Here is a 27,435-nt window from a genome sequence, read left to right on the forward strand (position 1 = left end):
AAGTTTGCGGTCTCGAACAATAATATTTTTATTGCCGTAGGACTACGTCTTACCGCAGATCGCCAAAAACTTACTTGCACCGCACAGATAGCTCTTAGCGGATTTTGTAAACATAAAAAGGTTGCAATCGTTGATTAATAACATTTAGTCAATTTCTAACGCACTTACATTCAATAATTTTTTCATATCAAAAAAGGGTCTCGATTTTGGCACGGTTTCGATTTTGGCAACATAGGCGACACATTTGTTGGCAAATTCGAAATCCTACTGTAATACAAAGCGATAAGAAACCAACAGATAAAAAATGCGACAAATTAGAGCTAAACAATTTTATAAGCGTAACACAGGTCCTAACCATATCAACAAACTAAACAGAAAAGATTCGAAAATCACCAAATAGTCGAATTTGTAGGGGAATGTCGTCGTAGTTGGGCCGCTTTTTGGCATTCGCTCATAATTTCCGTTTGAAAAGGTATCTAAATACATCTTTGCAAAGGTCTAAGAATCTATTTATATAAGAGGCTTGTGTCTGTACCGAAAACCAGGTCTCTGACGGGACGTCATAAGAGCCTTATCGGTAACTAAAAACAGGTCCCTGGCAGGACGTCATGCTTTCTTAGCAATGAGTTGTATTCTCAGTCCCTCACTGGTCGACTGCTGCACTGCTCGATTGCTCAACTGGTTGACTAGACTGCTCGACTGGACTGGTCGATTAGACTGCTCGATTTGATTGCTCGACTCAACAGCTTGCCTTTTGTTTGATTCGACAGCTCGACTTAACTGCTCGATTCAACTGCTCGACTGGACTACTCGACTCGACTGCTCAACTCAGCTGCTCGAATAAACTGTTCGACTGGACTACTCGACTCAACTGTTTGACTCGACTGCTCGAATGAACTGCTCGATTTAACCGCTTGACCTGACTGCTTGACTAAACCATTCGATTCGACTGCTCGATTAGACTACTCGATTCAACTGCTCGACTGGACTACTCGACTTAACTGCTCAATTAAACTGCTCGACTGTACTGCTCGATTTAATTGCTCGACTTGACTGCTCGACTCGACCACTCGATTCAACTGCTCGTCCGGACTGCTTGACTGAACGCTTGATTTAACTGATCGACTAGACTGATCTACTTGACTGTTCGACTCGACTGCTCGACCCAACTGCTTGACTCGATTGCTTAATTCGACTGCTCGACTCGCCTGCTCAACTCGATTGCTTGTCGCGATATCATATGGTCGGTGTTAAATCAGACCGGACCAAGTCGCAAAATTTTAAAAAACGAGAGCAAACGATCAAGAATTTTCTAAGTAACAGTTTACTCTAATCAGACTACATAAATGTTGCAAAGAGCCAGAAGGTTTTATTCAGTTAAATAAAATCCAGTACGACCATAAAAACTATTCGTTTCAGTTTCCGGCTGGCTCTAAAGTACAACTTCTTAGAGCTATATTATGTAATATAAGAACTCAAAGAACTAATACAAAGATTAAACATCTTCGCAAACACTGGCCAATGGAATGTATCCGCAGTTTTCTGAATTCTGAACAGACATTTATATTTTCCGGATCGTAAGATTCGGGCTCAACTAGTCTATATATAAGAGCCTTGTCTGTAGCCAAAACGAGGGGCGTCATATAGTTTCGTGGTAACAATCGCCCTCGTTAAGCCAAGTGCGTCAAACTTACAACGCAAATTGAAAAGAACGCCCAAACATAAAGTTCAATTTTAGTGTTTCGAATGCCAATTATAAATAATCTATAATTTTAATACATGCGTTGAGCTGTATGTTTCATTTCTAGAAAGATATGGTTGGAGAAAATGAGGTTGAAGAGAGTTATGAGCTTCGTTCCCACTTACCCCGTATTCCCACTTGCCCCGGGGTACCTTAAATATATAATATTTAGATGTTCTGTAGACAGTCTTGTTCCAAAATCACACACTTTTTTGCAGAACAACAAAATGTAAGCATATTCTATTGCCAGTATGGTCAATGTTCCCAGTATTATGGGTCAGTAAAACAAAATTGGTTTTTTTTCGATAAAAATGGGCGTGTGTGTGCGATTTAGGGATCTTGTTTATCTTGTACTGTACTTAGCAACTATCTGAGTTTAGCTTTTTCTTTAGGAAGCTCATCAAACTGATTCAATCTATGATAGATGGTACTCAGTACTGTGTTCGGATTTCGTGTAGATTGTCAAGGATCACACAGCGGGCTTCATCAAGGTGATAGTCTCTATGGCAAACCAAGTATACAAAAGGCGACTAAAGCTAAACGGATACGATAGGCAGGGCAAGTGGCAAGAATGCCGGACAACTACCCTGCAAAGATGGTATTTGCCACAAATCCGGTAGGAATAAGACAACCAGGGGCGCAGCGAGCAAGATGGTTAGACTAGGTGGAGCGAGATCTGGCGGAGAGTACACAGTGTCTGAGGAATTGGGAAGCGTTGGCTCACAACCCACAACACTAAGTGCATTGGCGAAACTTTGCTCATCAGGCTTTGTCTTAGGACGGCAAGCCAACTAAGTAAAGTAAGTTCAGGAAGAAGAAATGTATTTGGCACTGGCTAATAAGTTTTGGGTGGTTTCCAAAAATAACGCCGAATTGTACTGTATGGTAGATTGTGATCCCTTGTAACGTTTCGAACTTTTTCGGTTTGTCTTACTAGAGCACCCTGTAAGAGCTAGGAAATTGTTACAAAATAGTTGATTATTTCCAAATCCAAGAAATGACACCTCGAATGATTAGCAATGAACAGCTCATTGTGTGAATTAACTGCTGCTCAAAAAGCGCCTTCAGAGTTGAACGAAACGTCGGAAACTAGACAACATTGTCGTTTCGTTTTAAAGAAGCTGACTAAAATGAGTGTCAACGGTGCCAGCGTTTGTGAAAATAATAATTTTGATGCCAAGCTGCAGCCGCATCAGCAGTTGACAACATCTGTTTTGTGTTCTGCATACCGGGGCAACACAAATTTATGCCAATTTTGTCATCGACACATTCCCGAGCCCGAAAGTGTTTCACCAGCTAGTGGCCGGGTGTTCGCAAGGATGTTCTCGAGTATAGCTCACTCGATTGGCAGCGAAAATGCAGTCGCCAAAATGTGTGACTGCACATCACAACTGAAGCGGGTTAGAAGAAAAGGTTCCTGTTGAGGAGTACTGAAGTTACTCAAGGCGACATTGTTTCAAAGTTGAGCTGTCGTTGGATTTCGTTGCCATGTTCGGAACGATTTTTCCGAATCTGTCAATTCAACCATAACTTATGGACAAGGTAAAAGCTGTGGCTTCAGTTTTCTTCGACGACGGTGGAAAAGTTTTTCCCCGAAGCATAACCAAACTTCACTCACCGTGCCACACAAACGATAATATGGTACGTCGCGGGAGGATTTCTGAACCGCTTGATGATAAATTGAGCACCTGCTGGTGCTTCTGCATCTGCTCTCGGTGCGGTTACCAAGACAAACCGGAACTCTCAAAGAACCCGTTGAGGTAAATTTAACTCATGCTCCGTTGCCAGTGCTCGCTGTGCCTGCCTGTCGAGTTCGAGGTGTTCCGACACCCCACCCACTTTTTCCACCGAACTCACCTGAGAATGTGAGTAATTTACATAAATTATACAAACTTACCCACTAAAAGAAAAACAGGTATTAATTTACAGCCCCGGTCGTTCTGCCGTCTGTACGACTAACTGCTACACCTTCCCCCGGCTTTCCAACCAAAAGCTGAAGCAATAAAGTTGTCCATTTTCCCGCACGGAAGGAATCTCCCGAAAAAAGAAGAATAAATATGAATAATAAATAGTAAGTTGCAGTGCTCGAAAATAAAAAGCACACCGTGCGAGTGCGCACGAAACCGGGCGAAACTTTTCGGCTTACAGCGAACGTCAGGCGTGAAGAAAACAACTTACGGAAAAAGTTTATCCCCCCTCACCCCACCCGCTATCGTCTGACGGATTTGAAAAATTTCACAGCACTGGCGCTGCTGGCGTTAGCGAAGCGAACGTAATGAGTTTAAACGGAACTTTGGCTCCGCTTGTAATCGCCCATACACTGACTGTAGGTAAGCAGAACAGTCGCGTCAGTGTAGGGAGAAGGTAATTTTGAGACGGGCAAAAGTTTTTCAACCCCCCACCTACTACTCCTCATGGCGGTGAAGAAGAGAAAGAACTACGTTCGTTTTTTGGACCCGCCGCGGCCGTGCCTCATCCATCTGTGAATTCTGTCCGCGTGGGTCCGTTTTATTGGTTTAAATTCGATTCGATCGGAATGTGTACTGTAACTGACGTTATCCTGCAGATCGTTCAACCTGTCTGTTCCGAGCAGGACGGGCTGTGGACTTCGTTGCACAGTTATGAAGCGGCTAGCAACTACTGCAACAATGTTCATGATGAAAATGATGGATTTTTTTTTCGGCGGCAGATGGTTGAAGGGGAAACTTTTCTGGAAACATGTTCTGGTAATGCTGGTTCCTTGCACGAGTGTGGTCTTCCTACGTATTACCTCCGCCAATTATCAACCTGCAACCAATCGTGTCTTTTCGATTTACTGTCAAAACGTGTGAGGTTTGTGTACCAATATAACGCTTGTGTATACAATGTGCTTGGCTAGATATCGATCTCTCTGTCCTAACCTCAATTTTACTTCAAAGTAGAAAACATCATGTCGAGAAAACGCGAAGTTGAAAAAAATTAACAAAAAATTTCTCTAATCTTGACGATATTTATTTATTTACTAGAGGACCCGGCGCGCGTTGCTACGCCATTCTAAAAAGATGGTACATGCATAATCTTGAAGAATTGATTAATTGTAATCTTGCAACCAAGAGCTTTCTTGTTGACAACCCATGATATTCCTTAATCTTGCCGCAAATTTCTAATCCAACGCATAAGCATTTGTGACTCGAGCAGCAAGTCCAACGTAACGATTTAGGTTTTATTACCAACCCTTAAAATGGTAATGTTGGCAAAATCGTAATAAAATATCAGTGCAATTCGATTGAAATCAGTTGAAAACTGGTCAGAAACAATAAACTTAGTGTAACCTCAACATTATTTTCTTCATATTTTCATTTTAACAATGTATTTTCTTTTCAATTTTGTTTTTAAAATAAGTACTATATTATCTTACTTCTATTTAATTTGACCCATTATCATGGCTTCACCGATTTATTCTTAACAATTTTGTTCCAAATTTATCTTATATTTTAGTATGGACGGCAACACTCGCGAGTTCGATTACTTTTTGAATATTGCAAAAAATTCTGTTTAATTTGTATGAGAGCCATCCCCCCTTACAGAGGGGAGAGGAATCACAATACGCCATAGAAAAAAATTTTGCCTCCAGTAACCCCCAAGTTATGATGAAATTTTTTGTTTTATTTGTATGGCAACCCCCCTCTTAGAAGAAGGAGGATTCTCAATCTACCATAGAAAAAAATTCTACCTCCAAAAACCTTCACTTGCCAAATTTGGTTCCATTTGCTTGATTAGTTCCCGAGTTATGAAGGAATTTGTGTTTCATTTGTATGGGAGCCCCCCCTTCTAGAGGAAGAGGGGTCTCAAACAACCATTGAAAAAAATCCTGTCTTTAGAAACCCCCACATGCCAAATTTGGTTCCATTTGCTTGATTAATAGTCAAGTTATGAGGAAATTTTGGCTTTATTTAAATGGGAGCCCCCCCCCCTCTTAGAGGAAGGAGGGTTGTCAATCTACCATAGAAAAAATTTCGGCCTCCAAAAACCTTCACATGCCAAATTTGGTTCCATTTGCTTAATTAGTTTCCGAGTTATGAAGAAATTTGTGTTTCATTTGTATGGGAGCCCCCCCCCCCTTCTAGAAGGGGAGGGGTCTCAAACAACCGTAGAAATAAATCCTGTCTCTAGAAACCACCACATGCCAAATTTGGTTCCATTTGCTTGATTAGTAGTCAAGTTATCAGAAAATTTTGGTTTTATTTGTATGGGAGCCCCCCCTCTTAGAGGAAGGGGGGTTTTCAATCTACCCTAGAAAAAATTTCTACCTCCAAAAACCCTCACATGCCAAATTTGGTTCCATTTGCTTGATTAATTCTCGAGTTATGAAGAAATTTGTGTTCCATTTGTATGGGAGCCCCCCCTTCTAGAGGGGGGAGGGGTCTCAAACCATGCTAACAACATTCCTCACATCAAACGCAATGTGTATGCTAAGTTTCATCAAAATCCGTCGACCGGTTTGCGAGTCTATACCGGACACACGAACAGCATTTCAATTTTATATATATAGATTTATTTACTAGCTGACCCGACAAACTTCGTATTGCCACAAATTAACCTGTGTTGTACATAAATCATGAATCTCGGATGATCTTTGTCACAATCTCGAGTTTTGCAAGCCCCCCAGTGGGCGGCGCTTCCGACGGCGGGTCACCGGCAACACTCGCGACCGTCTCGTCCTGAATGATCTAGTGTTACTATAGATAGTTTTTGTGGTCTTGTATTGACTAATGTTTTATGGAAGAGTCTCGAATTTCTCGAGTTCGATTAGTTTTTGAGTTTCGCAAAAATTTCTGTTTTATTTGTATGAGAGTCCATATCCCCCTACCACAGGGGTGAGAGGTCTCTAACTATCGTAAAATAAATTCAAGACTCCAAAATCTCCCACATGCCAAATTTGCTTGATTAGTTCTCAAGTTATAAGGAAATTTGAATTTCATTTGTATGGGAGCTCCCCTCTTAAAAGGGGAAGGGGTCGTAATTCACCATAGAAAAAATTTCTGCCATCTAAAACTCCCACATGCCAAATTTGGTTCCATTTGATTGAGTAGTTCTCGAGATAAGAGGAAATTTGCATTTCATTTGTATGGAAGCCCACCCTCTTAAAGGGGAGATGGGCCATAACTCGCTTTCTAAAGAAGAGAGGGGTCTCAATTCACCATAGAAAAATATCTTGCGTCCAAAGCCACTTACATGTCAAATTTGGTTCCATTTGCTTGATTAGTTCTCGATTTATTAGGAAATTTGTATTTTATTTGTGTAGAAGCACTCCCTCTTAAAGTGGGGAGGGGTCCCAATTCATCATAGAAAAAATGTTTGTCTCCAAAAACACCCACGTGCCAAATTTGGTTCCATTTGCTTGATTAGTTCTCGAGTTATGAGGAAATTTGTATTTCGTTTGTATAGGAGCCCCTCCTCTTAAAGTGGAGAGGGGTCCTTATTTACCATAGAAAATATTCTTGCCCTCGAAAACTTTCACATGCCAAATTTGTTTCCATTTGCTTGATTAATTCTCGAGTTATGAGCAAATTTGCATTTAATTTGTATAGGAGCCCCCCTTTCTAAAGTGGGGAGGGGTCCCAATTCATCATAGAAAACAAATTGTCTCCAAAAACACCCACGTGCCAAATTTTGTTCCATTTGCTTGATTAGTTCTCGAGTTATGAGGAAATTTGTATTTCGCTTGTATAGGAGCCCCTCCTCTTAAAGTGGAGAGGGGTCCTTATTTACCATAGAAAATATTCTTGCCCTCGAAAACTTTCACATGCCAAATTTTGTTCCATTTGCTTGATTAGTTCTTCAGTTATGAGGAAATTTGTATTTCATGTGTATAGGAACCCCCTTCCTAAAACGGGGAGGGGTCCCAATTCATCATAGAAAAAAATTTTGTCTCCAAAAACACCCACATGCCAAATTTGGTTCCATTTGCTTAATTATTTCCCGAGTTATGAGAAAAATTGTGTTTCTTTGGTACAGGAGCTACCCCCTCTTAAAGTGGGGAGGGGTCCTAATTTACTATAGAAAATATTCTTGCCCTCGAAAACCTTCACATGCCAAATTTGGTTCCATTTGCTTGATTAGTTCTCGAGTTATGAGGAAAATTGTGTTTCTTTGGTACAGGAGCCCCCTTCTTAAAGTGGGGAGGGATCCTAATTTACTATAGAAAATATTCTTGCCCTCGAAAACCTTCACATGCCAAATTTGGTTCCATTTGCTTGATTAGTTCTCGAGTTATGAGGAAATTTGTATGGAAGCCCCCCTTTTAAAGAGGAGAGGAGTTATAATTCCCCTTATAAAGAGGGGAGGGGTCTCAATTTACCATAGAATAAATTCTTGTCACCGAAAACACCCACATGCCAAATTTTGTTGTATTTGCTTGATTAGTTGTCGAGTTATGCAGAAATTTGTGTTTCATTTGTATGGGAGCCCCCCCTCTTAGTGGGGGGAGGGGTTTCTAACCGTCACTAAAACCTTTCCTGGCCCCAATAAACCACCTCTTGCATATTTTCATGCCGATTGGTTCAGTAGTTTTCGATTCTATAAGGAACATACGGACAGACAGACAGACAGACAGAAATCCTTCTTTATAGGTATAGATATTTGTAATTCATCTGACTAATGTCTACATGAAATCCAACTACTATAACAGATTGGAGGCTTTTATCTTCTGCAAAAATTATTCGAAGGCTCATCGAAGTCAAATAACTCTTCAACTTTCAAAAAGTTTTTAATACATGCGGTAACTGGTTCATTATATTCAAAAACAGTGCGATGGAATGGAACTTGTAGTAGGCCAATAGAACGTAGAGTCCGTTGTAAAGCACGAAAATCCAGTAGTGACAAAACCCTGGGAGAATCGATTTCGCCATGGATGACTTTAGCTACGAATACAGCCTGCTGGGTTCTTCGTCGGTAATCTAATGAGTCAAGATAAAGTAAACGGCATCGATCTGGATCGGGAGGTTCTCGGGATTGCGCCAAGGTAGATGTCGCAAAGCAAGCCGGATGAATTTTCTTTGCACTCGTTCGATGCTTCGATGAGGATCGTTAAAGTTCCGACCAATTTTCGAAATAAAGCCGAGCTGACGCATTGCCTTCGAAACTATCGATTCACGATGCAGCTCGAATGTTAGTTTAGTATCAAGTAGCACACCAAGGTCGCTAACGTGGTCTACTCTGCGCAGCTCAGACTCCTCAATCTGATAGTTGAATACAATCGGGGTTTTAATGCAGTAGAAACTTATCACCTCACATTTTGCCACACTTAGTGTGAGCCAGTTTCGTTTACACCAATCAACAAATGTATCAAAAGTAACGCTTGCAGGTGGCAACAATCGTCAGTTTTTCCAACAGGTAGAAACAGTTTCAAGTCGTCAGCGTACACAAGTCTGCATCCGATATCCAATTGCAACGTGACGTCGTTGAAAAACAGTGAAAAAAGCAGTGGTCCCATATTGCTACCTTGCGGAACACCTGAGGTATTGGTGAGTTGCGCAGAAATATACGAGCCAAGCTTCACGCGCAATACCCTGTCACGCAAGTACGAGCTGAGCCATTGCACTAATTGTTGAGATGCACCGAGTTGAAAAAGTTTATGCAATTATATTGTATGGTCAATTCGATCAAAAGCTGCTTTCAAGTCCGTGTAGATTACGTCCACTTGCTTCTTATTCTCTATTTGCGAAATGCAGGTAGAGGTAAACTCCATTAAATTCGTACAAACGGAACGGCCAGGCATGAAGCCATGCTGAACTGGAGATATGTAGTTTTTTGTACGCGACAACATCATACTGCTAACAATTATTTCGAACAATTTTGACGCGGCAGACAAATTAGTAATTCCGCGATAGTTCCTAACCTTCCGGCGGTCGCCTTTTTTTATACACTGGGAATATAAACGACTCCTTCCAAATATTCGGGAATTTAGCTTGTTCGAATGATTTGTTAAAAATAATGCGTAAAGGAACAACCATCGGTACAATACAGCGATTCAAGAGAAGAACGCTTCAGTTTTTTTGCAGCGGTTATTATCATGTCGGCAGTAATCTCAACCACATTCAAGTCGACCAAATCAGCTGGAACGTATGAAGCAGCGGTTTGTGCATCTCGATCAGAGGCTGTTTTATTGGCGAACACAGATGAGAAGAAGTTTGCAAACAGCTCACAAGAAACAGAAACGGTAGTGGATTCGATTCCGTCAAGGCACATGTGGGAAGTTCCAAAAGTTTTTCGGTTGTTTCCGACGATCGGTTTGCACACGCAGGACATATGATTTATACAGAACCGCATTCAAACGGCGATATTCGTCACTAGTACGTTTAAAGTTGTGCTGTGTCAGCATTGTTTTACGTTTCCGATGTGCTCGGTTGCGCTCCTTTTTCAATTGCCTAAGAAACTAAGGGGTGCAGGCGAAGCCGGTCGTTTCACAAGAGGTACATTGGAGCTCAACCATCGCGAAATAGTTTCACAAAACTCCGATGCCGTCTCATCCACATCGTTATACTCCAGTAAAGTCCGCCCTCCAATCAATAGAGAGCAAGTGCTGATCTAGCGCAGAAAAATCGATCCTTCGGAAATTCAATTTTTTTTGTGTTTTTTGATAAACGCTTATCGGAAACAATCGGTTTTGTGGTTACGAACTTTTGAATTAGCGTAGAATTTCGAATTTGGCAATAAATTGTTGTCGCCTATGTTGCCAAAATCGAGACCCTTTTTCGATATGAAAAAAATAAGGTAAATGCTTTAGAAATTGACTAAATATCATTAATCAACGATTGCAACCATTTTATGTTTAAAAAGTCCGCCAAGGGCTATCCGTCCAGTGCAAATAAGTTATTGACACCTTGCGGTAAGACGTAGTTCTACGGCAAAAAATGTTGTTCGAAACCACATAACTTTTTTTTATGAACATACTGAGGGCATCATTTTTTCGTCATTTAAAGCATGTATGCAGAAACTGATTGATATTTAAGCATATTTTTAGAAGTGAAATATCTTGTGTTGCCAAAAACGAATACTTTTGTTGCCAAAATCGAGGCATGCGAAAATCGAACCATGCCAAATTCGAAATCCAACTGTACCTGTAATCTCCTTGACAAATTGGATTTTTTCAGTTAAAGTTTTCTTATTTCTCTCCGTTCGTGAAAGCACAGATCCCTCACATGCCAAATTTGGTTCCATTTACTTCATTAGTTCTCGAGTTATGCAGCAATTTTTGTTTCATTTGTATGAGAGCCCTCCCCCTCTTAGAAGGAGGAAGGTTCTCAGTACTTCATAAAAAATATCTTGCCTCCAAAAACCCCCACATGCCAAATTTGGTTCCATTTGCTCCATTAGTTCTTGAGTTATGAGGAAATTTGTATTTCATTTGTGTAGGAACCCCCCCTCTCAAAGGGGCGAGGGGTCATAATTCGCCATGAAAAAAATTCCTGCCTCCGAAAACCTCCACATGCCAAATTTTGCTCCATTTGCTTTATAACGAGCTCGCGTTATGCTCGAGTTATGAGCAAATTTGTAATTATTTTGTCTTAGAAGGAGGAAGGGTCTCAGTACACTACAAAAAAATGCGTGCCTCCAAAAACCCCCACATGCCCAATTTGGTTCCATTTGCTTGATTAGTTCTTGAGTTATGCGGAAATTTGTGTTTTATTTGTGTAGGAGCCCCCCCCCCTTCAGAATGGGAAGGGGTCTCAAAGCACCATAGGAAAAAAATCCGCTATCAGAAACCCCCACATGCCAAATTTAGTTCCATTTGCTTTATTAGTTCTCGAGTTATGCAGAAATTTGTGTTCCATTCGTATGGGAGCCCCTCCCCACTTTCAGAAGGGGACGGAGTCTCAAAGCACCATAGGAAAAAATTCCGCTTTCAGAAATCGCCACATGCCAAATTTTGTTCTATTTGCTTGATTAGTTCTGGAATTATGAGGAAATTTGTATTTCATTTGTGTAGGAGCCTCCCCTCTTGAAGGGAAAAGAGGTCATAAATCGCCATAAAAAATATCTTGCCTTCAAAAACTTCCACATGCCAAATTTGGTTCCATTTGCTTGATTAGTTCATGAGTTATGCACTAATTTGTATTTCATTTGTATGGGAGCCCCCCCCCTTTCAGAAGGGGAAGGGGTCTCAAAGCACCATAGGAAAAAAATTCGCTATCAGAAATCCCCACATGCCAAATTTAGTTCCATTTGCTTTATTAGTTCTCGAGTTATGAGCAAATTTGTATTTCATTTGTATGAGAGCCCCCCTTTTAGAAGGAGGAAGGGTTTCAATACACCATAAAAAAATTCTTGCCTTCAAAAACCCCGACATACCAAATTTTGTTCCATTTACTTGATTAGGTCTGAAGTTATGAGGAAATTTGTATTTCATTTGTACGGGATCCCCCTTTCTTAAAGAAGACAGAGGTCCTAAATCACCATCGAAAAAATTCTTGCCTCCAAAACCCCCCACATGCCAAAGTTCGTTCCGTTTGGTTGATTAGTTATTGAGTTATGAGGAAATTTATATTTCATTTGTGTAGGAGCCCCCCCTCTTAAAAGGGAAAGGGGTCATAATTCGCAATAAAAAAAGAATCCCTGCCTCCAAAACCCCCCACATTCTAAATTTGGTTCCATTTGCTTGATTAGTGCTCGAGTTATGAGCAAATTTTTATTTCATTGCTTTGGGAGCCCCCCCTTTCAGAAGGGGAAGGGGTTTCAAAGCACCATAGAAAAAAATTCCGCTTTCAAAAATCGCCACATGCCAAATATGGTTCCATTTGATTAATTAGTTTTCGAGTTATGAGGAAATTTGTATTTCATTTATATAGGAGCCCCCCTCCTAATGTGGGGAGGGGTCTCAATTCACCATAGAAAAAATTCTTGTCTCCAAAAACACCCACATGTAAAATTTTGTTCCATTTGCTTGATTGGTTCTCGAGTTATGAGGAAATTTGTATGGAAGACCCCTCCTCTTAAAAAGGAGAGGGGTCATAATTCCCCTTCTAACGAGAGGAGGGGTCTCAATTCACCATAGAAAAAAAATTTGCTTACAAAAACACCCACATGTTAAATTTGGTTTCATTTGCTTGATTAGTTCTGGAGTTATGAGGAAATTTGTATTTCATTTGTATGGGAGCCCCTCCTCCTAATGTGGGAAGGGGTCTCAATTCACCATAGAAAAAATCTCCAAAAACACCCACATGTAAAGTTTTGTTCCATTTGCTTGATTAGTTCTCAAGTTATGCAGAAATTTGTGTTTCATTTGTATGGGAGCCCCCCCTCCTAGTGGGGGAAGGGGTCTCTAATCATCATAAGAACCTCCCCTAGCCTCAGAAACCCCTATAGTTTTCGATCCTATAAGGAACATACGGGCAGACAGACAGAAATCCATTTTTATAGGTATAGATTTGTATAGGAGCCCCCCCCCTCTTAGTGGGGGGAAGGATCTATAAGCATTCCTGACACCAAAAACCTCTACGTGCAAATTTTCACTCCGTTCGGTTCAGTAGTTTTCGATTCTATATGGAACATACGGACAGACAGAAATTCATTTTTATTGGTATAGATTTAGAACCCTAGATACCTTTCCTTGTATGGTTCGTTCTTAACTCACATTCGTCTTATTTTTGCATCAATTTCCCCTGAAGGTTACTTGCAGTTTGCATCAGTTTTGGAGTAATGTGAATAGATTGACTCATTTTGTGACATTTTTGACTTTTCTCCCACCTCTGTTGGTTCTAGCTCTTTAAAAATACTTTTTCTATTATTTTTCATTCTTTTTTTTGTTTTCTTTTATTATCAAAGGAATTCTTACATTTTGATAGATGTTCGTTTTGTTTGGAATTTATTTTCATTACTTTTGCGGTTATTTACTGACCCCAGTTTCGCTCGCTTTTGCACATGGTTTTGGTTCTCAGCAATCTATTGTCTAGTTTAGGCCCTACTGTGACTCTGTTTTGATATTTTTAACTTTAACTTTTAACTTTTAATATGTCAATTTGTGTGATTTTCATACTGAAATTCTGCTTCTTTCAAAATCTGATATCCGATAATCTAAAGTCTTATTTTTCTGAACTATTTATCAACCCAAACGGTTCTGCTGCTATTCCAGAAACAAATATTAATTGTAACTAGTTTTAATGAAACAGTCGAGTTATCGGCGAAAACTCCATCGGAAAAAATCCCCCGCCCCTCGCCGCAGCCCAAAAGGTTCTCTCAAGTAAAAACTGAAATCCTGAATATTTCAATCCGATTGGATTTACCCATCCATCCGTGCTTTATGTTACAACCATTTAAGTGGCTCACTTTCAGTCCGTCCTGTGTGTCTTCAGCGCCTGCAAGCAGCACTGATTCCATTAAAAACAAATCCTATTAAGCGAGCAGCAGCAGCAGGAGAGCAAATCAGCGTAAAGTGCACACTGCACAAAGGTGCTGGCTGGCTAGGTGCAATCAAAAGAACTTCGTATCGGACAACTGAAGATGAAAACTCGCCGCTCCGAGAAAGCTCGATGAAAATCGCTCGCTCGCGGCAAGAAGAAAAATCGTACCGAATGTAATTACACGATCAAGCACGGATGCTGACCATGGGAGGAAGGCAAAGCGTAAGGAGGGTTTTGGTTTTCCCCCTCACAGCTTGGTGAATTGAATCTGCATTGGCTGGCGGCTGCTCCGAGTGTGTCTTTGCAAGCTGAGCTTTCCTCAGGCAACGGAATGCAAAAAAAGAAAAGAAGAAAAACCAATCGGAATCGCATTTTAATTTCAATTTACATCCCAACGTCGTCGTCGTCGTTGTCGTCCGAGTGCAGAACTCAATCAATTAGTTGTCGTCCCTCTTCGGTTTTATCTAATTTTTATATATTACGATCCGGTCATTTGTCTCGGTAAACGTCGCCCATTAAAGATTAAAGCTCAACGACATCAGGAGGCTGCCCGGGGGGCACAGGGAGCGGTCAGCAATAAAAATAAATTTTCCAAAAATTTCAAACTTAATGTGATTATTTGGCAGACGAACGCACGGACGGACGACCCGGACGGGGTGGAAATTTTCCAAGCGGCCAGCAGCAGCGAGTGGCGACCGGTGAAAAAATAAAGCCTCGACAACATCATCAGCTACACGGGCTCCTGCGAGCTCCGCTCTCCGGAATGGGAACGTCGTGGATGACCGCACACTTTCCAACTGTGGGCAAGCAATTTAAGTTACCATTTTCACATCCGAACAGCGTAATTTATAGGGTAATAATGGGGCCGGACGAGTGGCTTACTTTTCGGTCCGTGACTGGCTGCACGAGAACCGGATCGAAACAACCGTCGCTCGGACCGGACAGCAACGACAGGACGTGCAGGAAGGCAAATCGCAAGCGCTGAATGCCGAAATGGTCTTCGGAGGATCTCTCACCCCGTCCCCGACGACGACGACGACGACGTTGACTGCCGCAAGGGGTGTTGGAATTTATGACGCTATTAATTTGTGGGGTTACGAAACTTTTGTTTGAGTTTAGTTTGGGAAGAGGTTTATCTTGGAAACAGGACTGGAGCGTTTTCGCTGCCAGATTTGCATAGGATGTTGGTTTCGAGCAAACCGGACGGAACTTTTCAGTCTGTAATATTTGAAGCCATGATTCAGATACTAGGCCACAGCTGCTCTCCCTCTTTTCAGCCAGCCTCAAATCCACCCACTGGCGAGTGGCATCGAATTGACCAACCTAATTTACCAACCTACATTAATAGTTATGTATGTTCAAACGCAGAATTCTATTACCAAAAACCCATTCACTGACCCCACATCGTGTTTTTTGGTTTTTGTCTCGTTCTCGCTCTCGCTCTCTCTCTCTCTTTCTCTCTCCCGTTCATTTCCCTATTCCCGAAACCATCAACCAAAAACCGACTCGTTTCAGCAGAAACATCCACATGTTATCTTCGAGGCACGTACAAAATCAAACAAGGGCTGTGCTAATTCCGGCAATCTGGAGTGGCGGACGCGGTCGATCCGCCGGCAGGGTGGCCACCACTCGGGCCTGGTGGAATCGGTGGACGCGAACGGTGCCGGACGGTACCGGCGGGACGTGCGCGAAACCACCAAGTACATCGAAACGGCGCTCATCATCGACAAGGCGATGTTTCAGAAGCGCAACGGCAGCACCCGGGCCGAGGTGGTGCACGATGCCATCCAGGTGGCGAATATTGCCGATCTGGTAAGTACCTACGCATACGCATCCTGTAGTCGTAGTAGTAGTAGTAGCAGTAGTAGTATGTAGCAGTAGCAGATGGAGTTCATAAATCAACAGTTAGACTACGGACCGCTGCTGGTAGCAACTGTGTACGCGGGAACCGAGAGGTACAATTTAGTCTACACAGTCCAAGCGATCCGAAAAGTCCACAAGGGCTAACGTACGATCTACACTGGGGAGATTCGTTGGGAACGCATTTTACAGCCAACTGGTACAAGTCAAAGTTGGCATGAAAATTAAATTTTATGACTTGTCTAATCCGATCTGAATACAACTGTGGTCGATTGAACTAGATCTTCCCGGCCGGGTAGACTCTTTGCTACTAGAATGTGAAGTTGGTCAGAAATAGATCTATCCTTACTTATTGCGATATGGGAAATATGTGGGACTCAAACTTTAAATGGAAATTTGAGGGGAACCAGTCGCAGGCCGACCAAAAATCTATCGGGGCAAGTGTTTTACTGACTAAACTAGCGCCACCCGCTATACGGAAATGATAGAATTGGTAGAATAAAATAAATTTAGATATTAGACTACCTAATATAGCGGGTGACGGTAGTTTAGTTAGTAAAACAGTCGGGTACCAAAAGCCCCGATATATTTTTGGTCTATTTCGAAAAATTGTTCAGCTTGTCAAAATAATCATTTTCAGGCGCAAATTTTTCTCCCACATATTTCGATGTTACGCTGTTTTTTACATAAATTTTGGAATTTACCTATCTTTTTACTCGATTTTCGAAATTTACGTGGTTTTTAGTACGAATTTCGGAATTTGCGCTATTTTTGTGAGATACTTACACAGTTTCACGCAGTTCTTTAAGGCAAATTTCGAAATTGATGCGGTTTTTCGCGCGAATTACGGAATTTACGCGGTTTTTTCTACTTATATTTCGAAATTAACGCGGTTTACGGGTAGTCACGGTAGTAAAAAATTACACGATGTTTAGGAAATTACCCGTTTTTGCGCAAATATCGCAATTTTCTCTACGCATTTTTTAAAATATACGGAGTTTTCACGTGAATTTTTGATTTTTTTTATTTATTTACATCATAAATTCTTGTAGAGTAAGGATTTCTCCTTTTTAACTTCTACAATTGGTGTTTCATCGTCCACATGTTTAATAAACAATTTCCTTCCTATATAATTAATATTTATCTGTAACTGATTCATTTATTCAACTTACATTTACATTCCTTTCGTTCAACCAATCCATTCATGCACGTTGGAAGGATTGACTACTTTTTAGGTCAGCTGGAAGTTGAATTTCGCATATTTCGAAATTTACGCGATATTTTAACGCAAAATTTCTAAATTTACGCGGTTTTTCTTTCGTGCATAGAGTAGGGAGGGGTAAAAGTGCGATTCAATGATTTATCGGTGCAGATTCCGAGTAAATTGACTCCACTGGCATGGATGGGTAACTACTTTGCCAGCTTGAATCTAACGTAAACTTTGATTGCTTTCGAAACATAGTTGCTGAGTTATGTGCAAATGTTATTTTAGGTCGGTTTCGATGTAATTTTTCGTTATACGGCAAATACGATATCAACAGGAGCAGCGTACTTGGCAGGTATACTTGTTGACAATTTGTAACAGCGTTTTACATCACTCACATATCTGTCTTGAAAATACGGTGAAAAGAATTTACAGTATACATTTCGCTTTCTCATAATTTAATCAAACTCCGTCAAGCGCCTAGCAGGGTAAAAGTACGATTCACGAACGGGGCAAAAGTGCGATTCATGGACGAGGTAAAAATATAAAGCTGATTATATACAGCTTTAGGCACTATATTACAGATACTAGAAATGGAAGATCTGCAGAAAACTGTGTGCTCTACAGATGTTGGCCGAAGGAAAATAATGTTTTTCCGTTGATGAAACAAAAAACAAACGTTTGGAAAAGTTTCGATCTAACGGAGGCTGCAATACACCAGCGCAAAATGGGAAAGATGCAAATTGAGAATATTCCTTACCGGAACATAGCGCAGATTGAAGATAATATGGTTTTGTTGGATACTGCTGTGCTAATTTCGCAGAATGTTAACAATTGTAGCCATCGACCAGGGCGTGACAGAAGATACTACTCGATCTGGATTTGGCAGGTGCGGACCCTACCCCTTTAACGCCGACGCAGTGGGTTATACGCGATGCATTTCCAAAGGTAACCGGATACTAGATGTTTCTGATTGTACCGCAAATTTATCTATGATTGAGGAAGCAATACTCGTCAAACTCTGCTACATAAAGAAAGTCCTCAAGCTGATTGACGCCACCAGCATTAAATCGATTAATCAAGATCATATGAATGAGTCAGAGAAGCCCTTTTGTATGTGTACAAAACTATTATTTCGCCATGCAACTCGGCGACAGGCTTGGTCATATCGATCAAGGGAGGAATACGCTAAATGAGTTAGACTCGCACGTTTCAATACAGAAGAAAATTGATGATGAAAATGGATTTCAACGAGTTCAACATCGAGAATCAATCGGGCCACCTGATGATCAATTGTGCGGGCATTCTGCTACCTACACACTCGCGCACGCACTGCCTCACATCGTGTTTCTGCATAGCTTATTCGCGAGTCAAATAACTACTGGCTGAGCAATCAACTGCCCGTGAGGCATAGGGGCGCACACTTCTTCTTTATTCTCGCCTCCGATTCTACGCACGGGCGGGAGTGCAAACCTTCGCGACTAATCGGTTTCAGCAGCCCGGACTCGTCGCAATGTATGAATAAGTACGAGCGAGAGTTCGAAAGGGACGCTTATACCGGTGCGTTCGTAAGAATGAGTACGCGTGTGGCTCACATGTATCAAGGCTGGCAAAACAAGTCTGGAATGTGTTTCAACAACCTTTTTTTGAATAAAAACGATAATCGAGCCATTTTTGCCGCATAATGGAGTCCGACATATAGTGGGGAAAATTAGAAAACAAAAGAAAAGAAACAAATTACAAGAGTAGAGGGAAAAGGATTTGATAAAAGAAAAGAAGGAAATAACAATGTAAAATATACATTTAAACCCAGTATTGCGAAGCCCACACTCGTGTGGTCTAATTTTCTCACACACGCGTACTCATCCTCACGAACGCGCCGGCCGGCGTCCGTCGGACTCTCGCTCGTAATTACTCATGCATTGCGACGAGTTTTTGCGAGTGTATGTTTAGCTAACAGCTACGGTCGTCGCTCTCGTTCTTCGTTGCAGCCCGAGATGCCGATTTCTCGCGGACGCTTGCACTCCCGCCCGTGAGTAAAATCGGAGGCGAAGATGAAGAAGAAAAGAAGAAATAATGGAAAACCTGTACCCCTTGCGCCTCTTCGCATCACGGGCAGCTGTCTGCCTTTGAGTTATTTGACTCGCGAATAAGCTATGCAGGAAGACGATGTAAGGATGTGTGTGCGCGAGTGTGTAGGTTGCAGAATATCTGCACACAGCAACGGTGGCTATTTGTTTCATGCTTGCGTGGGCGGCGTAAGCGGTAAATGCTGTGTTTCTCATACTCACTTGCGTGTGTGCAGGCAACGTTGACTTTTCGCTCGATTGGCAACATTGTATCTAAATGCCCGAGAACATGTAGTTAGTTATGAACGAGAACAATATGTTAAGATCGCATTTTACACGATGCTTTCCACGTAATTTTTTTCTTAAGACTATTTTGATACAAATTTTGAAATTTTCCTGGCCATTTTACGCGTATTTCGGAATTCTTGCCGGGTTTTCTGGCAAATTTTAGAATTTACACCTTTTTACACAAATTTCTGAAATCACGCGGAATTTAATCGTGCTTAAAAAATTAAGGTTACCATTTTTTCCTAGCACCTCCAACGGAAGATTTCCAATTTTCTTCGGTTCGTTCGACTGAAGTTTTTGGAGCGTCTTAATAGAATACGAGGCCTGAAATTAAATCAAAAAGAAAACTTTTAATTCTACTATTTTTATTTATTCGCGACTGGCAAGGTTCAAAACGGGTTCGAAAACAAACACTGATGAAGCCTGCAAGTCGTAGGCGAAATACGTATCTGTTGCGAATAAATATAAATACACTGAAGTCGCTTTTTACGCGGTTTGTTTTTTACGCGACTATTTTTACGCGAATTTCGGAATTTACGTGGTTTTTTTTATGCGAATTTCTGAATTTACGTGGTTTTTTTATGCGAATTTCTGAATTTACGTGGTTTTTTTACGCGATTTTCGGAATTTACGCGGTTTTTTCTACGCGAATTTCGGAATTTACGCGTTTTTTACCTGAATTTTGGAATTTACGCCGTTTTTTTTTACGCGAATTTCGGAATTCACGCCTTTTTTAACGCGAATTTCGGAATTTACGCGGTTTTGATTTACGCGGGACGTATCCGCGTAAAAAGCGACTTGAGTGTAGTAGTATTTAATAGAAAAACCTTTGATAATGTCAGGTTCGGTTCGTTCGTTTATTTAAAAAACTCATAACTCTGCTACCATAAGGTTAGCGAATCTATCTTAACAAGCGAATGGTTTTGGGTTCGTATCTCGGAATAATCAGCATATTTTTTGTAGGGTGTATGTAATCAGTTAAGTTGAGTGTAATGAAGCGTCTCATCCAAGTGCAAATGAAAATTCCAGTGAGTTTTCTGGTGGTGGGTGGTGTGAAATTAGTTGAGTAGTAAAAGAATAAAAACGAAACAAGAGATGTAAGCTATTTACAGCTGGTTATAAAACCATAAAAAACTGTTCTCAAACCAAATCACTTTGTTTGCTTTACTTTATCGCAATAAAACTGGTTGGCTGCGACACACCTCTTATAAAGTGGTGCACCAATCTAAGTTGATCTTATTGCGGTTGCTTGTTAAACCGTAATAAATCTGTTAGTTTTATGGCGCTATTGCTATGGTAACACCCTGGCCAAACAGATTTATTGCTGCTAGTATGAAGAATTTTAGCGGTCAGCTCCGGAATCATTTTTTTATGCAAGGCCATATTGCCGTTTTCTAGCGTTTCTTTTTAGTCGCTAAACAACAATTTATTAAAACAAACTGTGTGTTGCAGAAAGGAATTTTTTATTAATCGATTTTCATGTCAGAATGCAGGCTTTCGAAACTTGCATAATTATTATGGTGCGTATTGTAGTTACTTACCGTTTCAACAAACAAGATAAAATTTAATGCGCATATGCGACACAACTTCGGAAATTGTTGAAAATTTATATATTGTTACGGATATTTTATGATGGTTGCTGTAAATCAAATTGATCAGGATGATCTAACTCTGAAACTTTACCTTTTCTGCTCAAGGATATATATTTTCAAGTTAATACAGTTGTCTGGGGATTTAGCTGTTTGCACAGCAAGCTTTTTATATTATGGTGGTTGCCTTCTAGCAGCGTAAAGGTTTAATTGGTGCTTTCAGCAGAGTGTAATAAACCTACTGGTACTTATGGCCTGACCCAGCAAGAGGTTATGTACGCCTTCTGAAGAGTGGGCCTTTTTATCGGAAGAAAGTTTTGCAGCGGTCACGAGAAAGCTCTAGTGGAGTTCATAGTTTTATTAGTGGTTTTAAGAAATTGGGCAAAAAACTCACTAGAGCAACGTAATAAAACTTAAATTGCAGCTTGAGTTGTGTCGACCACCATTTTTTATCTCGTCTTGTTTTGATTTGATATTGTGTCTAGAATTATCTAAGATTTGTATTGTTTTGCTTTTAGTTCTCTCGTTTTATCACGTTTTGTCTTGTGGTTTTCTATTGGTTTGGATTGATCTATGGGCTATTTTAATTTTTTTCATTCTCTTGGCTTATCTCTTTTCAAGCACCTTTTTAAGCTTCTGCCTTTCTTTAATTTTCTTCCTCCTTAAGTTTTTTTTTGCTATTGTGGCTAATTGTCCCTTTCGCGTTTTAGTTCTTTTCTCTTGAAATCTTTTTCCTTTTACATTCCATTTCGATTGTCATCCCTATTTCGTTTTCAACTCCTTTGTTGTTTTCTTTTAATTTCTACTTTCTAGATACATAGTTTTAAGAATCTTGTGAAATTGATGAAATTTTATGGAATGAATCGCAACTACTGAATAGTACACCGAAATTAAACTATTTTTGGGCCAATTCTGCATGATCGCATTTCGTTTGACTTTTATATATTAAAGTTTTGATAAATGTTGTCAATTTTAATTATCTCGAACTCTCTACTGCCTTTACTGCTAATTGATTGTCTCTTTATAGTTGAAAAGTACCATGTGTCTCAATTAAGCGTGAGCTAATGGAGTCACATGATTATTTATTAAACAATTAGTTTCAAATGTGTCTTAGAGTTTTAAAGAGAGACATTAAAGAGTCGCTTAATACGGGTGGACATTTCCGCTCATTAGGGCAATGCCGACTCTGCCTGAAAAAGATGACGAAAATTTCCAAATCTGTAGTTGCAGCTTGCCTGCCGTGCAGCAGCGCGGCTGTGATCCTTTGGGAGCTAACACTTTCGCTAGTAGCGCTAAAGTAACAAACAGGAAGCGCTAACCGTAAGCCATTTCGCGACCAGACCACCAGAGGCACTAACCGCTTTGCTATGCCCGGGCCGGAACCGGTCAGTCATCATATTAGCGATATCGAAAAATACCAGCACCAGCTAGAGGAGGGGAGGAGGCACCGAAAGCAATTATGAAAATTCAGGCATTGCGATACGCACGCAACTTTCGTCGCTTCGCTTCGCACAAAAGGCACTGACTTGTTCGGCGGAAGGATGGCTTTCAACGCGAGTCAGCCTCGTGTCCCTAAAAGCGTCCGGTCGACGAAAGATAATTGTGCACACGTTGCGCACAGACGAGGCGAGTGAAAGTTAGCGAAATTGAAAATTAGGTTTTCAGCTACACGTCGAGAGCAGCGCTGAACCGTACTGCGACGGGTAACGGTTATGGGTAATTAGTTTTCGAGAAAATTAGCGAGTTAAGCGTGGAGGGAGTTTTTCCAACTCCAGCGTAAAATTAAGTTTCCGGTTCCGTTCGTTGCCGGAGGCTTATATTTTCCGGTTGACTAAAGCCTATTTCTGGATTTTTTTAACGTGCATGCATTTCAACCGTCAGTGGAAACTTTAGAGAGCAACCGAGATTGTCGGTGAATGTCATCATCAGCGGAAACGCCAATCAGCTTACGAAACAATCGAACTAATTGGTTTCGTTCTAGCCTTGCAGCTACAGCCAATTAAAGCGCCCGATAAGTTTCCCATTCAAGCCAGCTTGTTTCAACCCACTTGGAGGTATCACTCGGTGAAGCCTTCGGCAGCGCAACTTTTCAATGCGGCACAAAACGAAACAATGCTAAACCAATTAGGCCCATCAAAATCATAAAGTTATCAGCCATAAATTACGGTCCACACCAGCTCACACCGGTAGCCATGACAACGCCCGTCTTCCTGGAGAGGGGGCCAGAAATACATTTATCTTTTCCCGATGATTCTGCTGCTTCTGTTGTTTTCGTTGTTCTCCATTGTGTACTGGCGAGAAGAGGCACACAATTAAGCCAATAACCGTAGCAAAAGTACCCTAATAAACTCCTCTATCATGGCAACTAATAAGGCATTCCTTCTGGTTGGTAGTGTTGTTGTTATGCCGAGGCTGTTCCGATCCGGAGGGGTCAAACCGAGAGTGGAAACGTAGATTAGGGCGGCAAGCAAGACGCAGGATGTAGAAAAATGCCTCCCGTTAGCGTGCAAATATTGGGGTTATAATTAGTAGCGCCCTGGCCCCCCCGATTGGAACGAACAACAACGCCGGTTGCCGTGTTGCCATACAACGCACGGAGAAACGGAGGAAGGGATCGAAATTCCTGTGGTTTCTGGCTTTGATCTGCCGACTACTGGCGAGAGACGGCCAATTCGGATGAAGTCGACCTGAAGATACCACTACTACTGACGGCATTGTCTGCTGCTGTACATCTTTTATCCCGTAGGTATTTATTTAATTAGCTGTGAAATATTACAGCAAGAGAGCTGTAGCATTATCAGCATCAATCAGTAGCAGCTCCGTCTTTCCGGCCAGCGGAGGGTTGTTAAGCACACCTCACCACCTCCGAGCCAATGCGCGCCGATGGTGGTGGTGGCAGTGATGGTTGTTGAAATTGAAGTTTATAGCAATTGCGAAAGGAGATCAATTATCGAGAAGATTAGGAGTTATTTTCCCGAGAGGAAGAGGGTGAAACGGGAGCACCGAAATTTGCAGCCACTTTTCGTACATCTTTGTTCTAAACGGGGGATGAATCAACTTGTTGAGGTGTTTTCAATAATTGGTTATTACACAAGGCTTCCAATTTGATAGAACCGTTTATGGTCAACATTAAGGGTAAATCCGACCGGATAATAGGATTGACATCTGTTAATTGAGCTTACTAGCAGAGCATCGAAAAAATGCTTATTCTGCTCCTAAAGCACTCCACAAAAGCCTTCTCATTCTCAAAATTCGATGTCCAATTATGGCAACTGACAAGGGTTTACCGAAGAAAAAGACAATCCGACTTTATCCCCGAATCCACATGGGATGCCAAAACAATCAACTTCAATCTTAGCGTTAAGCCACTTTGCGGTAGGATTGTGCACAATCTCCTACAATCGGACGCAATGAGTAAACTGGAAAAGTCAAATGAAAAGAAACATTATATTCTGTCGCACACAGTGGGTTACAGTAATGACACTCTTGCTCTTTAAATCCCTATAATCTTGAAATCAACTAATTTAAGATTCCCAAAATCACAGAACATTGAAATCTAGATGGAATCCCGTCTGTTGTACTCAAAAAATGTTCCGAAGCTTTATGTAAGCCATTGCAAAAGCTATGCAACATGTCGCTCGAATAGCGCAAGTTTCCAGAGTCTTGGATCTTTCCTATCTACAAAAAGGGAGATCAACGTGACGTAACCAACTACCGCGGCATCACTTCGCGTGTTGTGTCGGTTCGAAGCTTTTGGAGGTCCTCGTGGGAAAATTGCTGTTTAGTAAAGTGATGTCTTACATTTCCATAGAGCAACATGGCTTTTTTCCTAAACGCTCAATTAACACGAATCTACTGCCGTTCTGTTCATTTCACCTACGTCAGATGAAAGTTGCAGCTCAGGAGGACACGGTATGTACATACCTTAAAGCTACTTTTGACCGCATTGACCACCAAATAATGCATCGCAAACTGAGACGTTTGGCCGCATCTGAAGGCTTCGTGTGCTCGCTTCAAACGTAACTTACAAATCGTCAGCTTTCAGTAAAGTTAGGCTCCGCTGAATCGTACAGTTTCTGCAATCAACTTGGAGTTCCACAGGGAAGTAACTTAGGACCGTTACTATTCCTTATATTTTTTAACGACGTCTATTTTGTTATACCGCCTGGCCGCAAGTTGTTATACGCTGACGTTCTTAAAATATTCATCGCGGTCAGTGGAAGACTGCAAACTCAACATCAGTGTTTCTAAATCATTCAATCATCATTCAATTCAATCATCACTTACACTCGCAGCAAAACACTGATCGTGTACAACTACCAAATCGGCGGGGCTATTCTGGAACGCGTCAATGTTGTTAATGACCTAGGAGTTGAACTGGACGCTAAATTGACCTTCCACAAACATTACTCGAACATTATTGCTAAAGCAAATCGCAACTTGGGGTTTATCATGTGTGTTGCCAATGAATTCCGTGATCCATATTGTTTACGTGCTCTTTACTTCTCGCTTGTACGATCCATTCTGGACACAGCTTCTATCGTATGGAGCCCGTATACAAATTTTTGGTCAGCTAGAATCGAAGCAGTGCAACGGAGGTTTATTAGACACGCACTAAGATTTCTACCCTGGTTGGACCCTCGTAACCTCCCTCGTTATGCGGACCGCTGTAAGCTGCTGAATATCGAAACGTTAAGCCGAGGGATCTATCTAGAGCTGTCTTTGTCGCCTAATTGTTGAATTCCGAAATTGATGCTCCTGAACTTCTGGCGTTGGTAAACATAAACGTAATGCCTCGACCGCTAAGATCTCGTGGATTTCTTCGGCTCGACCTCCACCGCACTGTCCAAGCGATGTGCTCTGTATTTAATGATGTTTACGACCGCTATGACTTTTCTATAACGACGAACGCTTTTAATGCTAGAATTAGGTCTAATTCAACTTAACCAAGATTTCATGTATTATTTTGTGAATTTTATGAATGTTTAAGTATATAATACGTTGTGAAATGGAAAAGATAATGCGTTTTTATGCCGATTTGAGAATCTAAATACTAAATCTCAACTCAAGTCGGCTTTTCCCATTCATGAATCCCGGGCCTTCACGAACTTATCTGGAGTTCCGCAAGGCAGTCACCTTGGTCCTTTGATATTTTTATTATGCGTGAATGATGTTTGTTTTCTGCTTCCCGATGGATGCCGCTTGCTGTATGCTGACGACCTGAAATGTTTTTTGGTTATTAGAAACACTGAAGATTGCCGTGAGCTTCAGAAAATTCTTCATCGTTTTGTTGAGTGGTGCAAGTGGAACCGTATTATCATAAGTGTCGAGAAATGCTGTGTTGTATCATTCACGCGTTGTAAAAATCCAATACTTCACGACTATTACATCGAAGGAAGTTGTTTGGCAAGAGTTCATGAAGTAAAAGACCTAGGCGTTACATTGGATAATAAATTGACTTTTGATACGCATCGATCGATCATCATACAAAAAGCCAACTGCCAGCTTGGGTTTATCAAAAAAGTTTATAACGAGTTCAGTAATCCATTGTGCTTTCGATCGTTGTACTGCGCTTTGGTAAGACCTCTCCTAGAAACTGCTTGCATTGTTTGGGGCCCATATCAGGAGTACTGGAACGACCGTATAGAACTAATACAAAAGCGATTCGTTCGGTTTGCTCTACAACGATTACCTTGGAGAGATGCCAATAACCTGCCCTCTTATCCTGATCGGTGTCAACTGATCAATTTAAACACACTGCTTACACGTCGGAAAATTGCCCAGGCCACATTTGCCGCCAAAATTCTGAAAGGCGAAGTTGACTGCCCCGCCCTGCTGTCACGTTTCCAGTTCAACACGCCTGAACGGCCGTTACGTCAACGTAGCCTAATCCATTTACCATTCCACAGTAGTCAATACGGCAATAACGAACCAATAACCAGGCTCCAACGAACATTTGATGAGGTCATCGAACTATTCGACTTTCACGAAACTACTGCTTCCTTCAAAAACAAGCTGAAGACGACAAGAATTTTAAACTAGTAGTGTATTATGTGTAGGACGTTTTAATTTAATTGTTTATGACTACTATATTATTTGTAATTTTTCATAGTTTGATATATGTATGTATGTGCCTAAAAGATGGTGGGGTTTTTATGCCTCTTGAGAATATCAAGACGGCTTTTCCCCACCCCAAGATCATTAAGATCAATTAGATCGGATGATTATATTCAATAAACATATTCAACATATTCAACATAGTATTGTATCTTCATTTAGACTGAGTGTCAGTTGAAGGAAATAA

General features: G+C 41.1%; 1 protein-coding gene across 1 annotated transcript in view; it reads left to right on the forward strand.

The window, feature by feature from the left end:
• Positions 1-27,435, forward strand: part of LOC128732897 (disintegrin and metalloproteinase domain-containing protein 30) — a 439,446-nt gene that overhangs the window by 261,565 nt on the left and 150,446 nt on the right. Inside the window, exon 6 of the mRNA XM_053826334.1 lies at positions 15,637-15,933. Coding sequence (XP_053682309.1) covers positions 15,637-15,933 — 297 coding nt within the window. The remainder of the gene's footprint in view (positions 1-15,636; positions 15,934-27,435) is intronic.

The sequence above is a fragment of the Sabethes cyaneus genome, chromosome 1 (genome assembly GCF_943734655.1).
Source record: "Sabethes cyaneus chromosome 1, idSabCyanKW18_F2, whole genome shotgun sequence".
Taxonomy (NCBI): domain Eukaryota; kingdom Metazoa; phylum Arthropoda; class Insecta; order Diptera; family Culicidae; genus Sabethes; species Sabethes cyaneus.